This window comes from Brugia malayi, assembly GCF_000002995.4.
Source record: "Brugia malayi strain FR3 genome assembly, contig: Bm_v4_Chr3_scaffold_001, whole genome shotgun sequence".
Lineage (NCBI taxonomy): Eukaryota > Metazoa > Nematoda > Chromadorea > Rhabditida > Onchocercidae > Brugia > Brugia malayi.
The window spans coordinates 344572-365627 of NW_025062477.1; the positions used below are offsets into that span (position 1 = coordinate 344572).

At 28.2% G+C, this 21056-nt stretch overlaps 1 protein-coding gene and 1 further gene across 2 annotated transcripts; both read right to left on the reverse strand.

Annotated features, from left to right (window-relative positions):
* Positions 1-1618: 1618 nt before the first annotated feature.
* Bm15517 lies at positions 1619-1694 on the reverse strand. The gene has a single exon (XR_006227910.1). The product of XR_006227910.1 is annotated as a pre-microRNA Bm15517 (primary transcript).
* A 1824-nt stretch (positions 1695-3518) lies between these two features.
* Positions 3519-10545, reverse strand: Bma-pash-1 (WW domain containing protein; the record flags this gene model as incomplete). The annotated part of the gene is made up of 15 exons (XM_001897496.2): positions 3519-3760; positions 3907-4006; positions 4555-4740; positions 5223-5349; positions 5819-5960; positions 6198-6349; positions 6540-6711; positions 7048-7165; positions 7255-7341; positions 7682-7945; positions 8292-8490; positions 8631-8703; positions 8979-9249; positions 9653-9721; positions 10021-10545. The coding sequence occupies 15 exons, from the start codon at positions 10543-10545 to the stop codon at positions 3519-3521; spliced, it is 2727 nt and encodes a 908-aa protein (XP_001897531.2).
* Positions 10546-21056: the final 10511 nt, after the last annotated feature.

Sequence of the window (21056 nt, forward strand, 5' to 3'; positions counted from 1 at the left end):
AATTAAAGTTACTCTCTTGCATTATACAACATTTTTGCTTGCAATAAGCAAACATCAAACAGTTAGCTGTCACATATTCAAACAGAATAACTGCCAATTTCAGTAAAATTAATTGAACAATAAGACGAAATAGAAAGATAGTGAAAAAGTACTTCAGCAAGAGAGAAGGATACTCAAATCAAATCTTATCAATTCGATGATAATCATCAGGAAAAAAACTGATGACACATGAATGATCGTAAACAACTAATCTGAGCTTTCATCTTCAAAACATCCTCAACAAAACATCCAGCCTAAGGGGAAAGTAAAGACAAAACGAGGAGAGAAGCCACCTGTGGCATTGCATACACAAATATTCATAAAACCGAATTTCCCTTTTTCCAGCAATCATTTCTTTGTGCAAATTAATTTGTCCCTCTCTCTCTCTCTCTCTCTCTCCCTCTTCCTCTCCCTCTCTCTCTTATATACATCTCTCCATACTCAGTTTCACTCCTTCCCAATTCATCCATCTTCTCTCGCTTCAACTCTAATTCGAGAAAATTAAAAAGGAAAGTTTTAATTGTTGGTTGAAAATTAAATGCCTCAATGAAATTTTATTTACACAACGAATCTGTTAAGAAGCACTATAATATCAATCAGAAATTTGTTTTGAAAAAAGCTTTGTATAAATGTTAAAATAACAATTGGTGAAGGAAATATGGATCACAAGCATTCTATCATTATTAGCTTATTAGTCCTAAGACAGGTAGATAGGTAGGTAGGTAGGTATATTAGTACCACATCTGTTATTCTGGAGTAAAGACTGTGGTGTCGAAGGTAATTAAATATTACTCACCTAAGTGGTACCTCAGCTAGAAACATTAACGAACTACCAATGAAATAATCGCAGTGAATTACAAGCAGAAAAGAAAAATCTCTCTGAGAGTACACAACAAACAAAAACTTACTTAGCAGTGCTAATTCTGTAATGCATGGAATATTATATAATTTCAACTTTATCCTACCTGTTAATTAATACCTTTAAACTGTACTATCAAAAGTTGAACTCTGCAAATAGATTTGCAACAAAAACAATTAAGCACAAAATACTTCATACAAACCTTCAAAGCCTAACCAGAAATTTCAACAAATATCTTGAACGATTAGGTGTATCACCAGGTATAATCAAATTTAGCAAAAAATTAAAAGTATGCATAAATTATGCTTCATTAATACAATGAACGGATGATTCTTTGTACAAAATTAATATTAGAAAATGATTCTTTTATCTTTTACACTTTTCTTATAACACTCATTTCTTTCTATTTTATGAATTACTAATAACAGATATAATTGATAACATATGAAATTTTAATTTTGCTTTTAATAATTATACACAAATATAATAAACATAAAAAAAAAAGAAAAATGAAGCAAATTAGCTAATAATGAAAAAAAAAAAACTAGAAGAATTTTATCAGTCAATAATTCTTCTTTTGATAAACTACGAAATGGCAAACTCTTTTTACAATATTTACAAATGGATTAATGAAAGAGTAAAGTACCGAAAGTACGATAACAATGAACAGAGTACAATGATAACATCCTACCCTCTCTTTTTTAAATGTTCAAATGAATCTGTGTATGTGTGTGTGTGTGTGTGTGTGTGTACATCTGAGTGTACATACTTGTACAGACACATACACATACACACATACATATATATATTATATGCATGTGTATGTTCACTGATTAGATAAGCCCAATTTTAAAGTACTTAATTTTATGGCTAATGGAAAATTTGCATTGCTTTATATTCTGATTTTTCTTTTTTCCTTTAAAAAAAAAAAGAATTAATAATAAAAGAAAACAATGAATTGATTTTTTCTTTCTTTTGCAAAAGAAATGCAAAAAAAAAGAAAAAAGAAAAAAAAAAAAGGATTAACTAGAAATTTTCTACTATCTTACAAATGTATAAATTCTCCTAACTGATAAACTTATTTTCATTAATCTTTTATAATTTTAATTTCAATCTTTTTCAGCAAATATCTATATCATACATTTATTTCATATCTACTATCTAAGTAATTTTCAAAAATTTTTCTCATCTAATCATATATCGAAATTTAAAATTCTATTCAGTAAGTAAAATAATAAATAGCACTTTTTGCCACTATTCATATTATTCTTTTCACACCCATCAAAAATAAACCACTTTGTTTTTGAAGAATTTTGTTTTGTTTTGTTTTTTTTCTTTTACTAAATCTTTACAACAAATGAGAAAAAAAAAAAAAAAATGCCAAGTTCGGTTCTTTTTCCAATAATCTTAGCAAATTTGGTAAATATTTTGAATTTTCAAAGCGAAAAAATTCCATATTATTATAATTTTAGTAATAAACATATTAATACTAATCAATAAATAAGCATAAATATTTTAATCATTAAACTTTCATTTCAACAAAAAACAAACAAACAAAAAAAAAAAAAAAAAAAAAGCAAAACAAATCATTTCTAAAATTATTGCATATAATTAGATCAAAAACTATATATTTTTTATAGATACCAATAAGATATGATATTCAATATTAAAGCAAATATCATATTTACTTTTTGCATGATCATTACATAGCTCATTGTTATTTTCTTTCATTGATTATCATCTCAAGTAAGAGTTTATAGAATACATAATTCTTGAGTTCACTTACTAAAACTCAGGCATCATTTGCAATTTTCAAATTCAATACCTGTAAAACAATATGCAACGTGTAACAATAGTAATAACAGCTATATTTCATCCTAATCTTCTCAAATTACATCATTTGAACGCCTTCCTAAATTTCGAGATTAGATAAAATTCCCATCAAACGAGAATCACTGTAGTTATATGTAAGTAGTAAAAAACTTGTGAAATCTCTCTTGCCATATTTAGCAGACTATTAAAATACTTCATCGTAATTTCTGCATTTCACTCTGCTACTTCAAAATTGGAAAGGGACACAACAGTACGAAATGTGTAAATTTTGTCATTCATTCTATTTAAATATGTTTGTATACTTACGTATAAGCAAGCATCTCTTTACATCAGAGAAACTCGACGGAATACATATTGCTTGAAGAAATGCAGGTTTTAAAGAATTCCAAAATATTGTCTTAATTTAAAATTAAAACTTTCAAAAAGATCCCAAAACTTTGTCAAAATATCATTTATTCAAAACAGATTGAAAGATAAAAAGAGTGATAAAAGGGATAATAATAAAAATGAAACTTGAAAATTTTTTAGAGTTGAAAGAAAAAAAAAAACATGAGACTAGAAAAAACACGGAATGCAACAAAACAGTATCAAAATCGCCAAATTATGATAGCATGGTAAATAAATCATAACAAACAAAATTCAGCACGCTAGTAGAGTTCAAGAATAAATTACATGAAAACTCTAGCTAAACAAATTAAAATTTTAAAGAAAATACAAAATAGCCTGGCAAATAACACGTATATGAAGTGTGAAGAGTAAATAGCATAACATTCTGTTGTAACATTTATCAAAGATCAATTCTTAAAGCTGATAAAGCATCTGGATGTGTCGCCGCATAACTGGCTGAAGCCTCAGCTGACTGTATTTCATCTACCGGTTCATTAGTAGCGGATAGTTTTGGTCGCTTTGGTACCATATTACGATTCTCTATTGATTGTTTAGACTTCGATAATTTCAGCATTTCCGTTCGTAATTTTTCTAATATTGCATTATTTGGCTCTAGAACCGAGCTTTCCTTAGTACGATTTCCTACAAAAAATAATTTACAAAGAATCTGAATTCTAAACATCAAAAATTATAAATGAAAAAATTCTAAGTGAAGGAAAATTTGATCTATCGTCAATATATTTTAAAACCAATACATTTTAAAATCGAATAAAATAAAATATGAACACCTTGCAATTTGATTATACTCTGTCGACTTTTTCGTGCTTCTTGCTGTTTTTGTTGTGTTCCATGTCCATAAAGACGTATAAGAGAACCCCATGTGTCAAGCTAAAAACCACAATTTTTAGATTTCATAAAAATTTAATTTTTGAAACAGCAAATACGATCAGAACAATCCTTCCTAATGGTCTCCTCTTTCAGTACTATATTTAACGGAAACACAAATCTTATGTTTATGTTAAATGAAATGAAAAGATGAAAAAAATCCTCCCATAATTTATTTCTTTCCTCCAGAGTAAAGGCATAAGGGCGCTCTTCATATCTGACAAATGGTTGTTCTCATGGCAAACTCGAACCGCGCACCATGCTTTGACAAAAAAATTTTTGATTTGGCCTATTTTAGACATTCAGATTTATAATCTTATTTCAACCCATACAATGAAGGTTTGTTGTTGACAACAAATATAAGCATATTTTCACGATATCTTCTATCGAAGTGTTGTTATTTGTATAGGGATTATTATTATACAGGAAACCATCTGAATAATTTCTATGCAATCTCATTTTTCATAAAAAAATAAACCTTTTCAAACAAAGATTTAGAATCCAGTTTCTCAAATCTTAGGAAATTTTCAATTTTCATAAACGTTACTAACATTAGGATGCAATTTTTTGAGCATTGCTTGGGATGCTTTCTGTTTGCCTTCACGCTTATTTGCACATATAACAGAAACACGATGTTTGCCGACTTCCATATCGAATTGATGGCGTTGATGTTTAACCCGCACCGAATGAACCTTTATCTCCGTGTCACCGTATGCTGCATTTCGTTTCAGGCACTCCTGGAATTTTTTTATGTTTACTCTAATGCAAGAAAAAAAGAAATATCAAAAGAAGCAGCTATGAGTCTGTCAATCAGTGGAATATCAGTAACACTACTTTCATACAAATGCAATGGTAATTCTAAACTGATAAGACTAATAAAATTTTTGTGACTTCCAAAAAAATCTGAATTTAAAATTTTATAATTTTTAGCAAAAGAATTTCGAATTTCAGACAACACAGAAATTGCAAAGGAAAAATGAATCTGAAGATTCACAAGGTGTGCATTTGAAGAAATGAAAAGCATTTGATATCTAATAGTTTCTTTTAAATATTCACTATAAAAAGATATCACTATATCTCCACTTCAAAAAACAGTTTAAGCATACCAAAAAATTATTGAATGCAAATAAATTCATTTAAAGCTTTAAAACCTGTAAGCATGTTTGTAAAAATTGGTCAGCAATATGTCTGATTTCTAAAAATCAAAATTTAATTAAACCTGAAGTAGTAAATATGGTGATGGTTGACCAGCTCTAGCAGACAAATCAAATATTCGCGAATCCTCTATTGGCAACATATCAAACAGTGCTACTGCATCTTCCTTATCACTTTCTGCATCATCTTTCCTGAAAAGCCGAAATCTTAATGGTAAGTGTTTACAATTTTATAAAAGTTTGCAATAAATTTACAATTTTCAGAATCCAAATCAAATAAAGAAACTATTTTGGTTGTTAATTTATAGTGCAGTAAAAATTAGGAACAGTGATTTTAGCGAAATGATCGCAATATATGTGTTTTTGGATGCAATAAAAATACGTAACTTACTTCTTAGTCTTTAAAGAGCAAAAAAAAGAAGAAATTTACCAACTCATTCCTTTTTTATGCAATTTTTTTTCTTCCGCATTTTGAATTATTATATAAATGGAATTTTAATCAAGAAATACAGATATTAAGTGCAAATAAATTGCCCAACAAACATTATTTTATGCATGTATGAACAAAGCATAGGAATAGATCCTCAGCTAGCTTTACTCATTTATTAGAATCAAATTTCGAAATTTTTAACATGTACTCCTTACCAAGAAAATAACTTACTCTTTCTTGTCACTTCTAGCAATACCTTCCGGATCAAATTCTACATCCGGTATCAAAACTTTCAAAGCATTTCGTGCGGCGTCGAGTTTAGCAGTTTTCTTGCTATTACCACAACCTGTTCCAAGAACCACAAAATCAGCATCTAAATATGTAAGCATTACATATTCATCTTTTTAATTATAAAATTTATCGAACAAGAATTGATAACATGACATATTTCAGGACTGCTCCTTTGATCTAAAAGTGCAAAGCATATACGATAGTCAGATTTAGGAAAAGTAAAGCAAAGAAATCCAAAAATTTCACTTATCTTTCCGTCCTTTTATAAAACTCTACCAATGCCCATTTCTGTTCTATCCATTTTCGCCTTATAACTAACCTGGTTGCTCGCCATGTTCTTGTAAGCGTTGTTCCCGTCTTTGCTTTTCTTGCAGAAGCATTAATTTCTCCTTAACACTTGTTGCACAAAGTACTCGGTTATTTAAATTCATTTTCAAACGAGCTGTACATCCATACGGCATTGATGAATTCCTGAAAATAATATAAACAATCCTTAACTGAAAAAATTTTTTTCACTTCTTTCCTTTAAAATAAGACATACATCAAAAAACAATAATTAAAATGTATTAAAATCATGCACCATCTTTCCTAGCAAATTTGTAAACTGAAAATATTCAAATGTTTGTAATAAAGTTCGCATTTTCATTAAAATTATGCATACCTTGTTTCTGAGAAATGATAATTGATGGTACTTTTCAAAACTTTCTGTACATACTCATGCAACACACTGACCGATGTTTTCCCTTGTGGATTAAGAAAAAATCCACGATGCTGTGGTTTTAAGTTCGCTTCTAATGCAGGCACAGTAATTAATTTCACATTTGATGGTAATGCTGTAAAAAATAAGAATTCTTCTCAGAAATAAACTGCACTAGACTGTCATCATGGGGACAACATGGATTTTAAGCAATAAATTGTGGAATAAAAGATTTTTTTTTTTTTTTTTTTTTGAGCAGCCTTACAAATATTGTGGAGCTAATTTTAACAGCTCAGAACAATTAAAATCTAAGAATAATATTGATGGAAACATAAATTTTAAGCAGTAATGCGATGATAGACTAAGAATTTTCTCAGATTAATAAATGAGCTAGTTTTCAGAAAAAATTCATTCGTTTTTTACTTTTATAATCCTTTGCAAATCAAATTTAAAAAGAAAAACGAATTCTCACCGGGACGACCAACTGAAAGTTCAATGGAGGATGCATTTTTTCCAAGTCTTCCAGCTTCGGCAAGTTTCCGTTGCCGGTGAAAATTACGTGTTGCAGCCCATTTATTGAAACGATATGTCTTTAAAAAGATTTCAAAAATGTTTAGTAAGACTTTAAAAGATTTTTTCTTTTAATAACACGGAACTTTATAACAAACTTGAAAACTACCTGAATTTTTCTAAATTTAAATACAGCTTTTGCGTAGTCGTGTAACGCTTCTGCATCGAGTTGACGCTCCTTGAAGTCTTCAGCAGTCTAAAATTTCGGAAAATTTTTGTAATTTTTTTACACATTGTTTCACTTCCATTAGATTTCATCTGTACATATCGTCTCTTTAAATCAACATTTCTCGATTTAATACCTTAATCGAATTTGAACTGCGGAACCAAAAGCTCTGATAACCAAGAAAAATATTTTAACATGACTAAGGATTAAAAAAATTTCCTGGTGCTTTGTAACATATAAACAATTAAAAAAGAAGATAGGCATTTAAAGCCATTGTTTACTAAAACGACCATTGGTTAGTCATCCTATCAGAAAAATGATGAAAAAAAAAATAATTCCAGGTGAATTTTTGAAAATTTGACACACTTACCTGGACCTTCGTACCCGGTGCTTGTAATCGCGCCATTACTAACGCGGAATCTTCAAGCGCACTATCACTACTTTGTACACCGACCGATTCGGAAAGTGCATTTTGCAATGCAGCCGCACTTGCTGCTGCACCGTCTTCTATTTCTTTAAGTACTCGTCGTTGATGCAAACACGGTATAGCGGAAATTGGCACATTATGATGTCGAACGCTACCTGGACCAATAAAGTAAGGTCGTGAGAATGTACAAACCCGCGTAGATTTATGCTAAAAACAAGATAATTTCAAAAAAAAAAAAAAAAAATGAACTCCTTTCCCTCTAATCCAAAACTCTACAATCTAATTTACTGATCGAACAAAAGTAAACAACATTTACTGATCGAACAAAAGTAAACAACTTAATCGTTGCTCGAAAGAGCATCCTAGATTCAGTGCTAAGTCTTATTTGTTGAAATTCAAGAGAAATATTTTCTGATAAAATATTCGAAGCATGCTGTGCAATTTTACTTGCAGAAAAAGGAAAGAAAAATAAGAAAATACGGTGTATTTACAAATTAATTGACATAAATTTGCTGCTAACGAGAAAAATTTGGTAGTAGCATCGGATACTGACCAAATAAATGGGCAGGCCGCTACTGTGAGTCACTTCCACCCATCCTTCTGGTAATACATCAAAATAATCTGTTCCACGATATGCTAATACTATTTTCTCCCGTACTTCACCGTCCTCTGGCATAATCACTTTACCAGTTTGAGCATCCTCTATTGGTTTCTCCAACAATAGGTCGATATCGTCACCATCATCTTCGTCACTGAAAATATTTTCAAAAGAAAGTTACGGTATTTGGGGATATGATGCTAGAAATGGACAATATTTACTCGAATTAAAACAGAAAAACACGAATGTAGTACTTGGACTGAAAATATCTCAAATAATGATCAAATAACTTACGATAGAAAAGTATCTTTCTCATCTTTATTATTTCGTCCATCTATTCCATTTAATTCACTACCACTGTCTTCAGCTGGAAAAGGTCCCAGTAGTTCAAGAAGGAATTAATTTTATAGTAACTGATCCAACTAATTTATTAACGTTAACTGCAGCAATACACTTCAACACTTTAACATCAAAACAATGCGGAAGTACATGATCTCTTCAAGAATTGAAAACAGTATATTTATGAAGTGGAACGCATACGATATTTTAATTAGCAAGTAAACTAAAACATTTTAAGCAAAATAAACTAAAAAAAACTATTTTAACACTCGAATTATAATACCCCACTTTTGATAAGCTAACCTGGTCGTGACAAGCTTCTACTCCGTTCTTCAGGTTCTTCCGATTGTTGCTCATCCAGTAATGCACTCTCACTATTTGTTGAATTCATTTCATTTGACATTAAAAATTGAAGCTGCGGTGGTGGCGGTGCTAAAGGTGGTGTAGGAGGAGGTGGAGGTGGTGGTGGCGGCAGTGGTATTAATTTTTCAGGAAAAATGGAGAAATTATTTTCGGTACTCTTGCATAAGACGGCACTTCCTGTATGCGCATTAAAAACACTGCTTGATTCTTTCTGAAAGTTACAGTTACGAAAAAGGAAAACCGAACTAAACATTAAGAATTAAAATGTAGAGAATTAATAAGGAAAATTAAATCAATAACATAAATATATATTCAAGAATGATCATGCATATAAATTGTGTTAAACATTTGAACGATTGCCTTCATATTCATGAGAAAAAATTCTCTGCAGTTCTATTATGGTTATTCTTATTAATTGCTTTCAACTATCTCAGCAACACCAAAAAATAAAAGAGTTGTTCACTGTTAAGGATGAGTTGATAAAATTTCCAACGTCATGAAAAGTACACACAGTATAGTAAAATGAACTGAATCTGAATTGAATCTCTTTCTCAAAAAGAAAACAATCAATATCAAAATAATTTCTAACGAAACGATAATAAGAACAAACAAACCTTTGCGGTTTCATTTTCCATTGAACCTATTAAAGAACTCAATGAGATTTCTTCCATTTTCTCCTCTGTCTGTAACATTGACACATTGAATCTCATAAAATATGGGATTAGAAAAATTAGAAAAGAAGGAAAAAAAAAGTGATAAGAAAAAGGAAAGTTTTGAAAGACCCTTCAACACAGCACAAAAGACAACGCAAATACAAAAAAAAAAAAAAAAAAAAAAACATTTTAGTCTTTTGGATGTTACTCATTAAGCTCTATGTTACTAAAAAATTTATTATCTCCAAGTTATACTGGTTATCATAAAAAGAGGATTAACATAGCATCAAAAAGCAAAGAAATGGATCAGATTGAGAAATAAATAATACCGGTATGTTGTCAATTTTTGCGGCGCCAACTATTCCAGCATTTTGTACATCGTTTTGAGCTAATTCAGCAATTTCTGAATGCAAGCTTAATTTCTTAGAGCCATTTTCTGTGCCAGTTATATCCGAGGATAATACCGATTTGTGTCGAAAAGGACACTGATGCAAATTTTGGCCATGTGTTGTCGGAATATCTAGAAGCGAAGCACCACGATCCTTCTCATTAAATTTCTTCATATCACTACAACTGGGCTCATCATTCCTTCCATCTTCCATACAGACTGGAAGCGAGACCTTTGCAAACTTATTGTTAGCATAACCATCTACTATCCAAGAATTAGGACGTTTCTCGGTTTTTTTCATAGCTCCTGTCTGATATTTGTTAGCATGATGATACTTCGATATTTTTCGCATGCTACTAGATGATTCGAGCTGATTGTTCGCATTAAGTTGATCAATCTGCTCTCGTAGCTGCTCTCGTAATTCTAATAATTGTTCAAGTTTCACATCTTCTGGGATATCCGCCATCAGCAATGACGCATTACACCTGAAATTTTAGTAAAAAAATTTTATTTGAATCTAAAAACTTAAAAGTCTGGCCCAAAATAAAACTGAGGAACTTCCTTTTTCAGATTTGACGATCCAGAAAGCATCAAATGAATGACAAGAAATGTAACAAACATCTCTGTCGAATGAATTATAAAAGGAGAACAGTTCGACGGATTTGTTCGCATAATTCCTGTCATCTGATGCTTTGCAAATTTTCTTTTTTTTCAATTTAAAAAAGAAGCCAATCATATATTTCGAAAATGATAGTGTCTGAAGCGATCCTCAACCACAATTTCGTATCATTAATAGATATTTACATAAAAACTATACAGGTATCCAACCTGATGAATTATTATGGATAAACTCATTATATTTGTTAACCCAACATTACTTTACTATTATTTTGCCACACATCCGTTAACAAACCTTTGCAATCGTTATAACTACTAATATGTTGCTACTTACAAGGTATACTTTCACGATATTAACTCGATAACTGCTCTATGAGAATTAGTAAAATCTCAACGCCATATGCCACTATTTACTGATAAACTGCTATATTATTTAATTATAAATAATTGATATTACTGACCAACTGTCACTGGAAAAAAAATTGATCCTTAAAGTTCATTTCTTGTCTATTGTAGGTAATTTATTTCAGCAAAAATTCTAAAATCAGTCTACAATTCCTACAGTAACATCAATCCTATCAGTTTAGTTAAAAAGAAAAACTTTTTCACCAAAAAACGATATTTCCTGCAAACCCAACCGTAAGGAAAAAATTTCATTCACAGTAGTCACTAGTGTTCGTGAGTTACATATAGCTAGCAAAATATTTTATTGGTAGTATTTTTAATAAAATAATAAAAAATCACAAAATACACCGAATTTTCTGAAATCGCCAGATCACTAAGTGAAGTTTCCTTTCTTCTTTTACTCAACAATGAGGCATTCTTAATTATTCAATAAAAAAGCACTTCATTCATCGCTCGTCATGATTATTAATCCTGCTTAAGGTACCACTATGCAGTAATGGTATCTCGTAATATCTGTCAACTAGAAATATCCTTCGATTCCAATGACAAGTGTTATACAACATACAGCTCGATCACTTCCTCAACTTCTAGCGATATATTACAATGCCAGCAATTTTCAGCATTTCCAAAACATTGCAATGTTTTTCCTATTTCCAAGCTTTTTCTGCATAATTTTAAATCTCATTAATATTTCACCCTGATCAATAAAACTAGCATTTTACGCTGCAACCACACAGTGAATTCTTAAAAGCAAACGGAATAGCATTTGAGGCGATAAATTCTGAGCTATAGAATATCCATCGGCTAATTTTATTAAATAAAATTTTTGAATTTTACTCCTTCTGAAAAATATAATCTTAAACAAAACTACTCCATGTATAAAATACTCTAATTCTTTGAATTTAATGGTAAAATGAAGATAGCCAGAAAGAGATTCTTAATAATTAGATATGCATTTAACCTAAAATTTAAAATTCTGAAAAAGAAAACAAGGATGTATAAATCCAAATATCTTTTCTATATAAAAACATTTCAACCAAGAAAAAAAAAAAAAAAAAAAGAAAAATAATTTTAAATAAAATAATCCAAAAAATGATTTCACTACGGCAATCACATACAAAGTGTCATTTTATGTAAATAAATGGCAATAATAAGAGCTAAAATACATTCTGAGAATTTCATTACAAAGCACAAAGAGCTTCCACTAACATCTGAAAATGTAAATTAAAAACAAAACTGTAACCACTCCCCCTGTCACTTAAGAAATAATTCAACAAAGTAGCAAAAATTAGCGATACCGAATTAAAGTAGTCACTCGAAAACACCTAAACACTGTTGCAGCTAAAATCTTTTCAACTAGAAATTACCAATATTCATTGCAAGAAAATTAGAAATTGCAAAAAAAAAAAAAAAAATCAAGTAGCTTTGGTTATTTTGTAATATCTTGATGTGACATACTGTCAATGCTATGAATTACTAATAGTGCAGTTGCAATCCTACTGCAAAAATCACTGATAGTGCAGTTGCAATCCTACTGCAAAAATCACTGATAGTGCAGTTGCAATCCTACCTGCCTTACCTGCTTTTTTTTTTTTTTTCATCTCTGCTACATATATGTGCAACCATCGCACATTTGCATATTTTATGAGCACAAAATAATGATCAAATAATATCATCACTTCATTATTTAAGATTCATTAATTTGCTATGTCTCATTTTCATTATTAGAATAATCATAATGAAAAGCAGAAGTGAATTCAAAGATGAAAAAACATACCAAAACAGTTTGAAATAGCAATCTGAAATAGCTGAAAGGAAGATCGATTAGATCGATTATGCAAATTATCCATCCTCTAACCTACATCTAATCAGTGTTTTCTGTTCTCTCATATTTTAATATTAAAATAAATCCTATGCATTCTTCTTTTCTTCCTCTTTTGATCACTTAAAATATAAATGGATGGCTCATCCAGCTATATTCTCCATGAAACTTTTATAATGCAATTGCTTTAATCCAATAGAAATATTATCGCTTCAACTAATTTATTTGCTTTTTTCATCATTTAGGAATAAGTATGTCTCTCTTATTTCAATAAATGTTCCATCTATGACATTTGTCACTTTTATATTCATTTCCTTTTATGCTTGTTTTAGTGTTATTAGTTTTCTACAAAAATTTCTTTCCCTAATTTTTGCAATAGTTTAGCATTTCTTCAAACTTTTTAAAATCAAATTGAAATGCCAAAGAAAAGTGCCTTTTAACGGAGCTTTTAATGACCACAAAAAAGAAAAAAAAAAAAACAAAAAACAATTTTCACTGCAAAATTTTATTCTTCTTAAAATCTACAATCATTTCTATTTCTTATAAAATAGCAATTTCATTTCTTTTTTCTTCCAATAAATTTTATATTTCACAACTGAAAAAAAAGAAAAGAAAAAAAAAAAAAAAAACACAGGCGACAATGCATGTTGACAATTTTCTGTGCTAAAATAAGCTTCATTTTTTTTTTTTTTTTTGCTATCTGATAATATTTCACTAAGAAATTTTACACCAATTAATGAATTTTTTCAATAACAGTCACAGATTTTGAAATTCATTTATTAATATAACGCTGTAGAATGCTAGTAATAAATAATTTGATTAATTATTAGCGGATTGATGAAATTATTATGGATTTGAACTCTGTTTCCGTTTCCTGAGAAGTAGCCTGATTTATACGAGAATTAGCCTGATTTGTACGATCTTTTTCCTAAACTGTTACTTTCCTACCAATGTTTGTTGCTTCAAAATTGGAAATCAAGAATATTTCGCAGTTGTAACCAACAATTACTATTGAGATGATTTTAAAACTTTTTAGACAAAAGCCAATTGCGACATTATTGGATTTTTTTTCTTTAAATATTGTTCACTTTTTTCATTTTCTTTTCTCTATCGTTTTTATGTCCTAAAGTTGAAACCATCCATCCATCCATTTTAAGCCAACAAATCTGTCTCGTTAAAAAGAGCCAAGCTCAACTTTTCACTCAGTTCCATTGAATCATCTTAATGCTCAATTTCTGAAAGTAATAAAATGAGATGCATTTAAAGAAAAGCATTTAGAACAAATTCAAGATTATACAATTTCATCTATTTTTTCTATCTTTCTTTCATCTTTTTTTTTTTTTCTTGTTGATAAAATACATTTAAAATTAGTTAATTATCTTTTAAATCATTAAGGTACTTAATGATAATATGAATTTCTGCTCTCAAAGAATATGTTAAAATCTTATTTTTAAAACCAATCCTTTGCATCCTATCATCTTTCTCTAAATCTTTTTGCCATTAAAATATAATCACAATTGGCTTCATTAATCTCAAATAATAAAATGACTTTTCCCAATTATAACATTAATTACTGCTACTTTTATATCTGAGACAATACAAAATACTTTTTCTAATGCTTGATTGAACGAATCTCTCAATGCTTCCCTGTTGCCATCCATTACATTCGAATTCTTGAATTCCTTTGTTCAAATATATAGATAACTAGGCTGATATAATACTCAAGGCTAATAAATATACCAGGCTCAATATATTACAAGTCTATTTTATATACCAGGCTCAATATATTACAGGTCTATTTTATATACCAGGCTCAATATATTACAGGTCTATTTTATATACTAGGCTCAATATATTACAAGTCTATTTTATATACCAGGCTCAATATATTACAGGTCTATTTTATATACCAGGCTCAATATATTACAGGTCTATTTTATATACCAGGCTCAATATATTACAAGTCTATTTTATATACCAGGCTCAATATATTACAGGTCTATTTTATATACTAGGCTCAATATATTACAAGTCTATTTTATATACCAGGCTCAATATATTACAGGTCTATTTTATATACCAGGCTCAATATATTACAGGTCTATTTTATATACCAGGCTCAATATATTACAAGTCTATTTTATATACCAGGCTCAATATATTACAGGTCTATTTTATATACCAGGCTCAATATATTACAGGTCTATTTTATATACTAGGCTCAACATATTACAGGTCTATTTTATATACCAGGCTCAATATATTACAGGTCTATTTTATATACCAGGCTCAATATATTACAAGTCTATTTTATATACCAGGCTCAATATATTACAGGTCTATTTTATATACTAGGCTCAATATATTACAGGTCTATTTTATATACCAGGCTCAATATATTACAAGTCTATTTTATATACCAGGCTCAATATATTACAGGTCTATTTTATGTACTAGGCTCAATATATTACAGGTCTATTTTATATACCAGGCTCAATATATTACAGGTCTATTTTATATACTAGGCTCAATATATTACAGGTCTATTTTATATACTAGGCTCAATATATTACAGGTCTATTTTAGGAAATTTTGCTTCTAAAATTGATTCGTAAATTGTGGAATAGTAAGTAACACCAAATTCTGTCCTCTCTTAATCAATTTTATGAATTGATAACATTGTCTATTTAATCCTAAAATTATTTCTATTAATGGGAGACAGAAAGTGAGAGGGAGGGAGAGAGAGAGAGAGAGAGGGAAGAGAAGAGAGAAGAAGGAAGAGAAATAAAAACAACATTTTCTCGAATATATTTGCTTGATTGATAATTTCATTTATGTAAAATAAAATTTCCAATTGTTCTTTTCAACAATTTCTTCTTCCCAATAAAAATGTAAAAAAAAAACGATAAGTGAATTTTCAGTCTAATATTTCTGAAAAAAAAATGACAGACTATTTGATGTCAACGATGTATTTTAAAGTACTATCAATAATGAAATTATTGAAATTCTTTTTCGCTATTTAAAATAATTTCCTTCACACTATTTGATTATGTTTCATATTCATTTTAAAATTAAGAGAAAAATGAAAGCAAAGAAATCAGTGAGAGGAATTTAATAATTAATTAAAATAATTCAAGCGAATGATGGAGAAACAAAACGATCGATTATTATTATAATATTCCAGCTGTAATTGCAGTAGATTAATATTATGAAGTATAATATGTTAAAAATGTGCCAATCTTCTAACATTCTTGTAATTATTTTCACTTAGAATTTGAGTTTTTGTTTTGTCCATATTTTTCTCCTCAAATAAATAATATAGCCAAAATGAACTTAGTAATCGATCATATATTATGAACTAATTTTCTCGAGAAATATTCACGAGAAGTTATTATGAATAATGTGTAAAAAAACAAAAAGTGTATATATCATTTATGCTAATTTATCAACTTCTTCGGTTGATTACATTTTTAAAATATTAATTTCCGACATTAGTTTATTGAAAATATAAACACTTAATTCTTTTTTTAAGTTAGATAACAATTCCTAAATTATGAATGAAATGAAATATGTATATTTTATAAGAAAAAAGTTTATTTATTTATTTCGTTTTTCTTCTTATACCATTCATATTCTCAAAATTATTAGTCAAATCAAAATCTTTTTCACATTATATTATATAATTGATTGATCATTTCTTTTTCTTTTGATTTTTCATAACTCCATGTCAACTTAACATGTCAACTTGTTATGTTTCAGCTTTTCTCACTAAGAAATTAATAACTGAATGAGTAAACAAATGAACAAATAAACAAACAAACAAATAAATAAATATCCGTATGCATATATGTATGTCAAGTAATTAGTATTTAATATTTCTTGCTGTTAGTGCTATAGCATAAATATTACATATTTGATGTATTAATTATCGTTTCACTTTGCTATTTTATTAGCGCAAAAAAAAAAAAAAGTAATTTTCCAATATTTCAATTACACATGCTTCATTGAACTAATTTCCATCACAACTTTAGATTTTCCGATGTATTTAATATTATCCGTAAGAGATTTGTTTACACTTTAACATTATTAGGCAGATATTTAGTTGACAAGTTGACAAGTTGTAGTTGGGTAACAAAATGAAAAAAAAAAAAGAAAAGATTTCGAATAATATTTTTTTACATATTAAATGCACTTTCTATAATTGGCTTGTTTTTGCTTTTCGGCTTTATTTAGACTTTATACTATCGACTTTTAATTCAGTAACATAAAATTACAAAGTGATCTTTTATTTACGTAAACAATTTTTTTTTATAATCTTATTTTCATTATTTTATTATTTCAATTGTCTGATAACACACACTTTTCCATCAAAAAATGTTTTTAAATTTAAAAAAAAAAGAAAGGTGAACAAGTACTGGTATAACAAGTATCATTTATAATTTATTAAGTAATAATAATATTTCACTGATAAAATAGGGGTTAAATCGGTGGGTTAGTTCAACTTTTACTAATTATTATAATCTCTTCATCTATGGAACTCAATGAATCTCTCCCTCTCCCTCCCTCTCTCTCTCTCTCTCTCTTTCCTCATTTATACCATCACTGTTTGTTGATAGAAATATTACTAATATTATCTCAATTTTTCTCTCCTCAATAGTTCAAAATTTAATATAATGTTATTTCTAAGAGAACAATTACTTCAACACTTCTTTTAATAGTCAAAATTCCATTTTTAAAAGATTGCAAAAATAATTCGTTGCAATTCCTTTTCTTTCTTTCTTTCTTTTTTTTTTTTTTTTTTTTTTAAATTATTTACACAAAAATAATGAATGTTTGAGTGAAAAAGTCCTCAAAGAGTAGTGGAAACAAAAATGGAAGCCTAAATAATTGAACTAATGAAATATTTCATTTCATTTCATTTGCTAATAGTTAGGAAGATAGCAAAATTATACTGCATCTTGGCTATGACATAACTTATTAATATTTTAGTTTAGCAATTAAAGCATTAAAAGCATTCAATGCTTTCCGTTTGGCTTTATTTGCATTTTTTTTTTTTTTTGTCAACTATTTGGGACATTTTTTTTTTCTAAATCATTAATTATATTTAAAATAAGTGATAAAAATTTGATTTGTTATTTTAACAAATGAATTGTTGGATTATACCTCGCATATTATTTCAAGATTAACTTTTTCCCACAGATAGCAGTGGATGTTATTGTGGGGAATAGGAAGAGTCTTGAAAATATCCAATTCGAGATTTTAATTACTCTTCTTCAAATTATAAGAATGCTAAAAGATGAAGGACACCGTCGAAGTATGCTAAGAAAAAAAAAAAAAAAAAAGTTGGAAAAAAATTGAATCAGAAAGGAAGAGAGACAATTTGATACGGATGATAATTGATCAAGATTTTGATCAGATCATAAAACAAAGATCATATTTAACATGTAGATATTAATACTATTGTTGGAATAATACCTTATAATAGTTAATTAATTAACTTCGATAATTTCTATCTTACTAAAATTCAAAATCAAGAAATTAAAAAAAAATTGAAAAATTGTTATTTCTGTGAAGATAGACGACGAAACTGCTATCAATGAAAATTTTTCGCAATGCATTTTTATCGCATTCATCGGAATTACTCTAAAATTAAAATTTAATGAAAATTCGATTTTTGTCCATTATTTGCTCAAATTATTCTGTTTAGCAAAAGTAAAAGGGTGAAAAACAAGAAGTTAAATGATGATTTATTGGTTTAGATTTGAAAATTCATTCAGCAAAGAGCAATTTTTCTATTTTTGGACTATTATTTTCAGTGAAAGTTACTGAGTATTTGCTCTTATCGATGATTGAATGAATGTTCATAGAATTTCTTGAAGCTAATTACTTTTTTTTTTTTCTTTTTCTATCTTATTTTAATAATAATTTATTACTACTTATCATATTTTGTTATACAATTTTTAATTTCAAATCTTATCACTTACCTTTGCCTTATTTTATTTATAACTTTAGGTTATTCTCAATCGGATTATTAAAATTACTCATTTCAGTGTAACATTTTTGTTTGTTTTTATATATATCATATATGATCGTTTGCTTCGACATCCGGAACACTGTTCCGGAATTCTTCTGTTACCCTTACTTAGAAACAAATAATATGGTTAATTACAAAGACATATATCTATATTTATTTGTTACATAACATTCATTACTTTTAAAGTCTACAAATCTTTAAATAATTAATCGATTTTTTAATCCAAAAATAAATAGTAAATATTGCTAAAATCATCATTCATTCATTCCATTCCAGTAATATTCCTTGCTAAAAATAATTAAAAATTTAGAACAACTGCGAATATTTTATATAATTTTTGAAATTTAAATGAAATTGAAAAAATAAAAGTGTTTAATTTAAGTATATTGGTTAAATTAATTGTAAGAATTAATAACGATGCATTTGAGAGATTCCATTTTATTTTATATACTTCTTTTTACCTATAACTTATCACCCAGGTTAAATGCATAAATTAAATTTTGAAGTATTATTGTCTGTGCATCTTGCGAGAAGATTATAATTTTGAGAAGATTATGAGGAGATTAACATTGTCTCGATTTTATAAACAAATTTATGGATTTCTTCTAAACTGTTTCCTCTAAACAATGCTCAAATATTTTTTCATATGCACTCCTAAACAACTTATTATATTTAATTTACTATCTTGTTCATTTCCGAGATATCTTGAATATTCGCATAGTTAATTCTTGCCTTACTTACAAACTTACTTATTTTGATCTCTTTTCTTCTCTCTGTTTGCATTGTTTGTACTCCCTCTCTCTCTCTCTCTCAGCATTTTCTTTTTCCTCCCTATTTTTTTTTTTTTTAAAAGAAAAATTTATTTTCTTTTTTTATAAAAGAAAATAAAAAGTTAATTTGCAACCAATATTTACAATCCAAATTCTGTTTACAAAATTATCGACAAAAACAATCGCTTACTCAATCTAGTCTTTTGTTAATTCAGTAATTAATTAACCGATTAGGTAATAAATTTATTCTAATGCAGCTAATATTACTGGTAACTTTTGAAGCCAATTTATTTTATAATCATATTCTTTCTCTAATATTATGCCATAATCTATTAAGTTAGCGTATTGCTTTCATTAAATTTTCTCGAAGAAATATTTCATTAAGCGCAGTTAGCACCAACGCATGCATACATACAAAGTAGATATAAATGCGCTTCATCACTCATTAAATTTAATTTAGAAATATCAATTTTATTTCACATTTCATTAGCATACATCTAGAAATATGCATAAAAAGTTTATTATATATGTCACATATAACTTTATCTGACACATTTATTCGTTTTATTGAAATCAAATTTTAGTGGAAATAACAAATTTTCAGAGCATTTATAGAAGAATCAAATTAACAATGAAAAATTTTTGTTTTGCATCTCAATTGATAGCAATTGGCTATTAATTAAGTCTCTCAAATTGTTGAAAAAAAAAAAAGAAAGAAAAAAGTGGTAACAAAGTGAATTATTAAAAATACGATAAGATTTTATATTCAACATTGATCATTTAAAATAAATTTAAAATGTAATTTACTTTATTATACTATTAATCACTTCAAGAAAATAACTTATAATTGTCATTAACAGCTTTAACAATATTCTTATCATCTTTATTTAACTGCCAAATAATTATTGGATAGCCAAAATTACAACAAAAACTTTTATTTATTGCAAAAAAAAAAAAAAAAAAAAAAAAAAAAAAACAAAGCAAAGATATTATAATAAATTAAAACTTAAATCTAAATTTGTAAATAAGAGAACAGCATCGAAATTTAACTTCGATAAATTTTTTCTTTCTTTTTTAAAATTTATCAAAGTTTGGTATACACCAAGCATCGACGTTTATCACTATTTTTACAATAATGATAAACGTGTATGCATCTACGTGTTCTAGCATTCTGATATTGACAAACGTGTATGCATCTACGTGTTCTAGCATTCTGATATTGACAAACGTGTATGCATCTACGTGTTCTAGCATTCTGATATTGACAAACGTGTACGCATCTACGTGTTCCGGTTATTGCCTGATTGATTATGTATTTTAGTTACAAA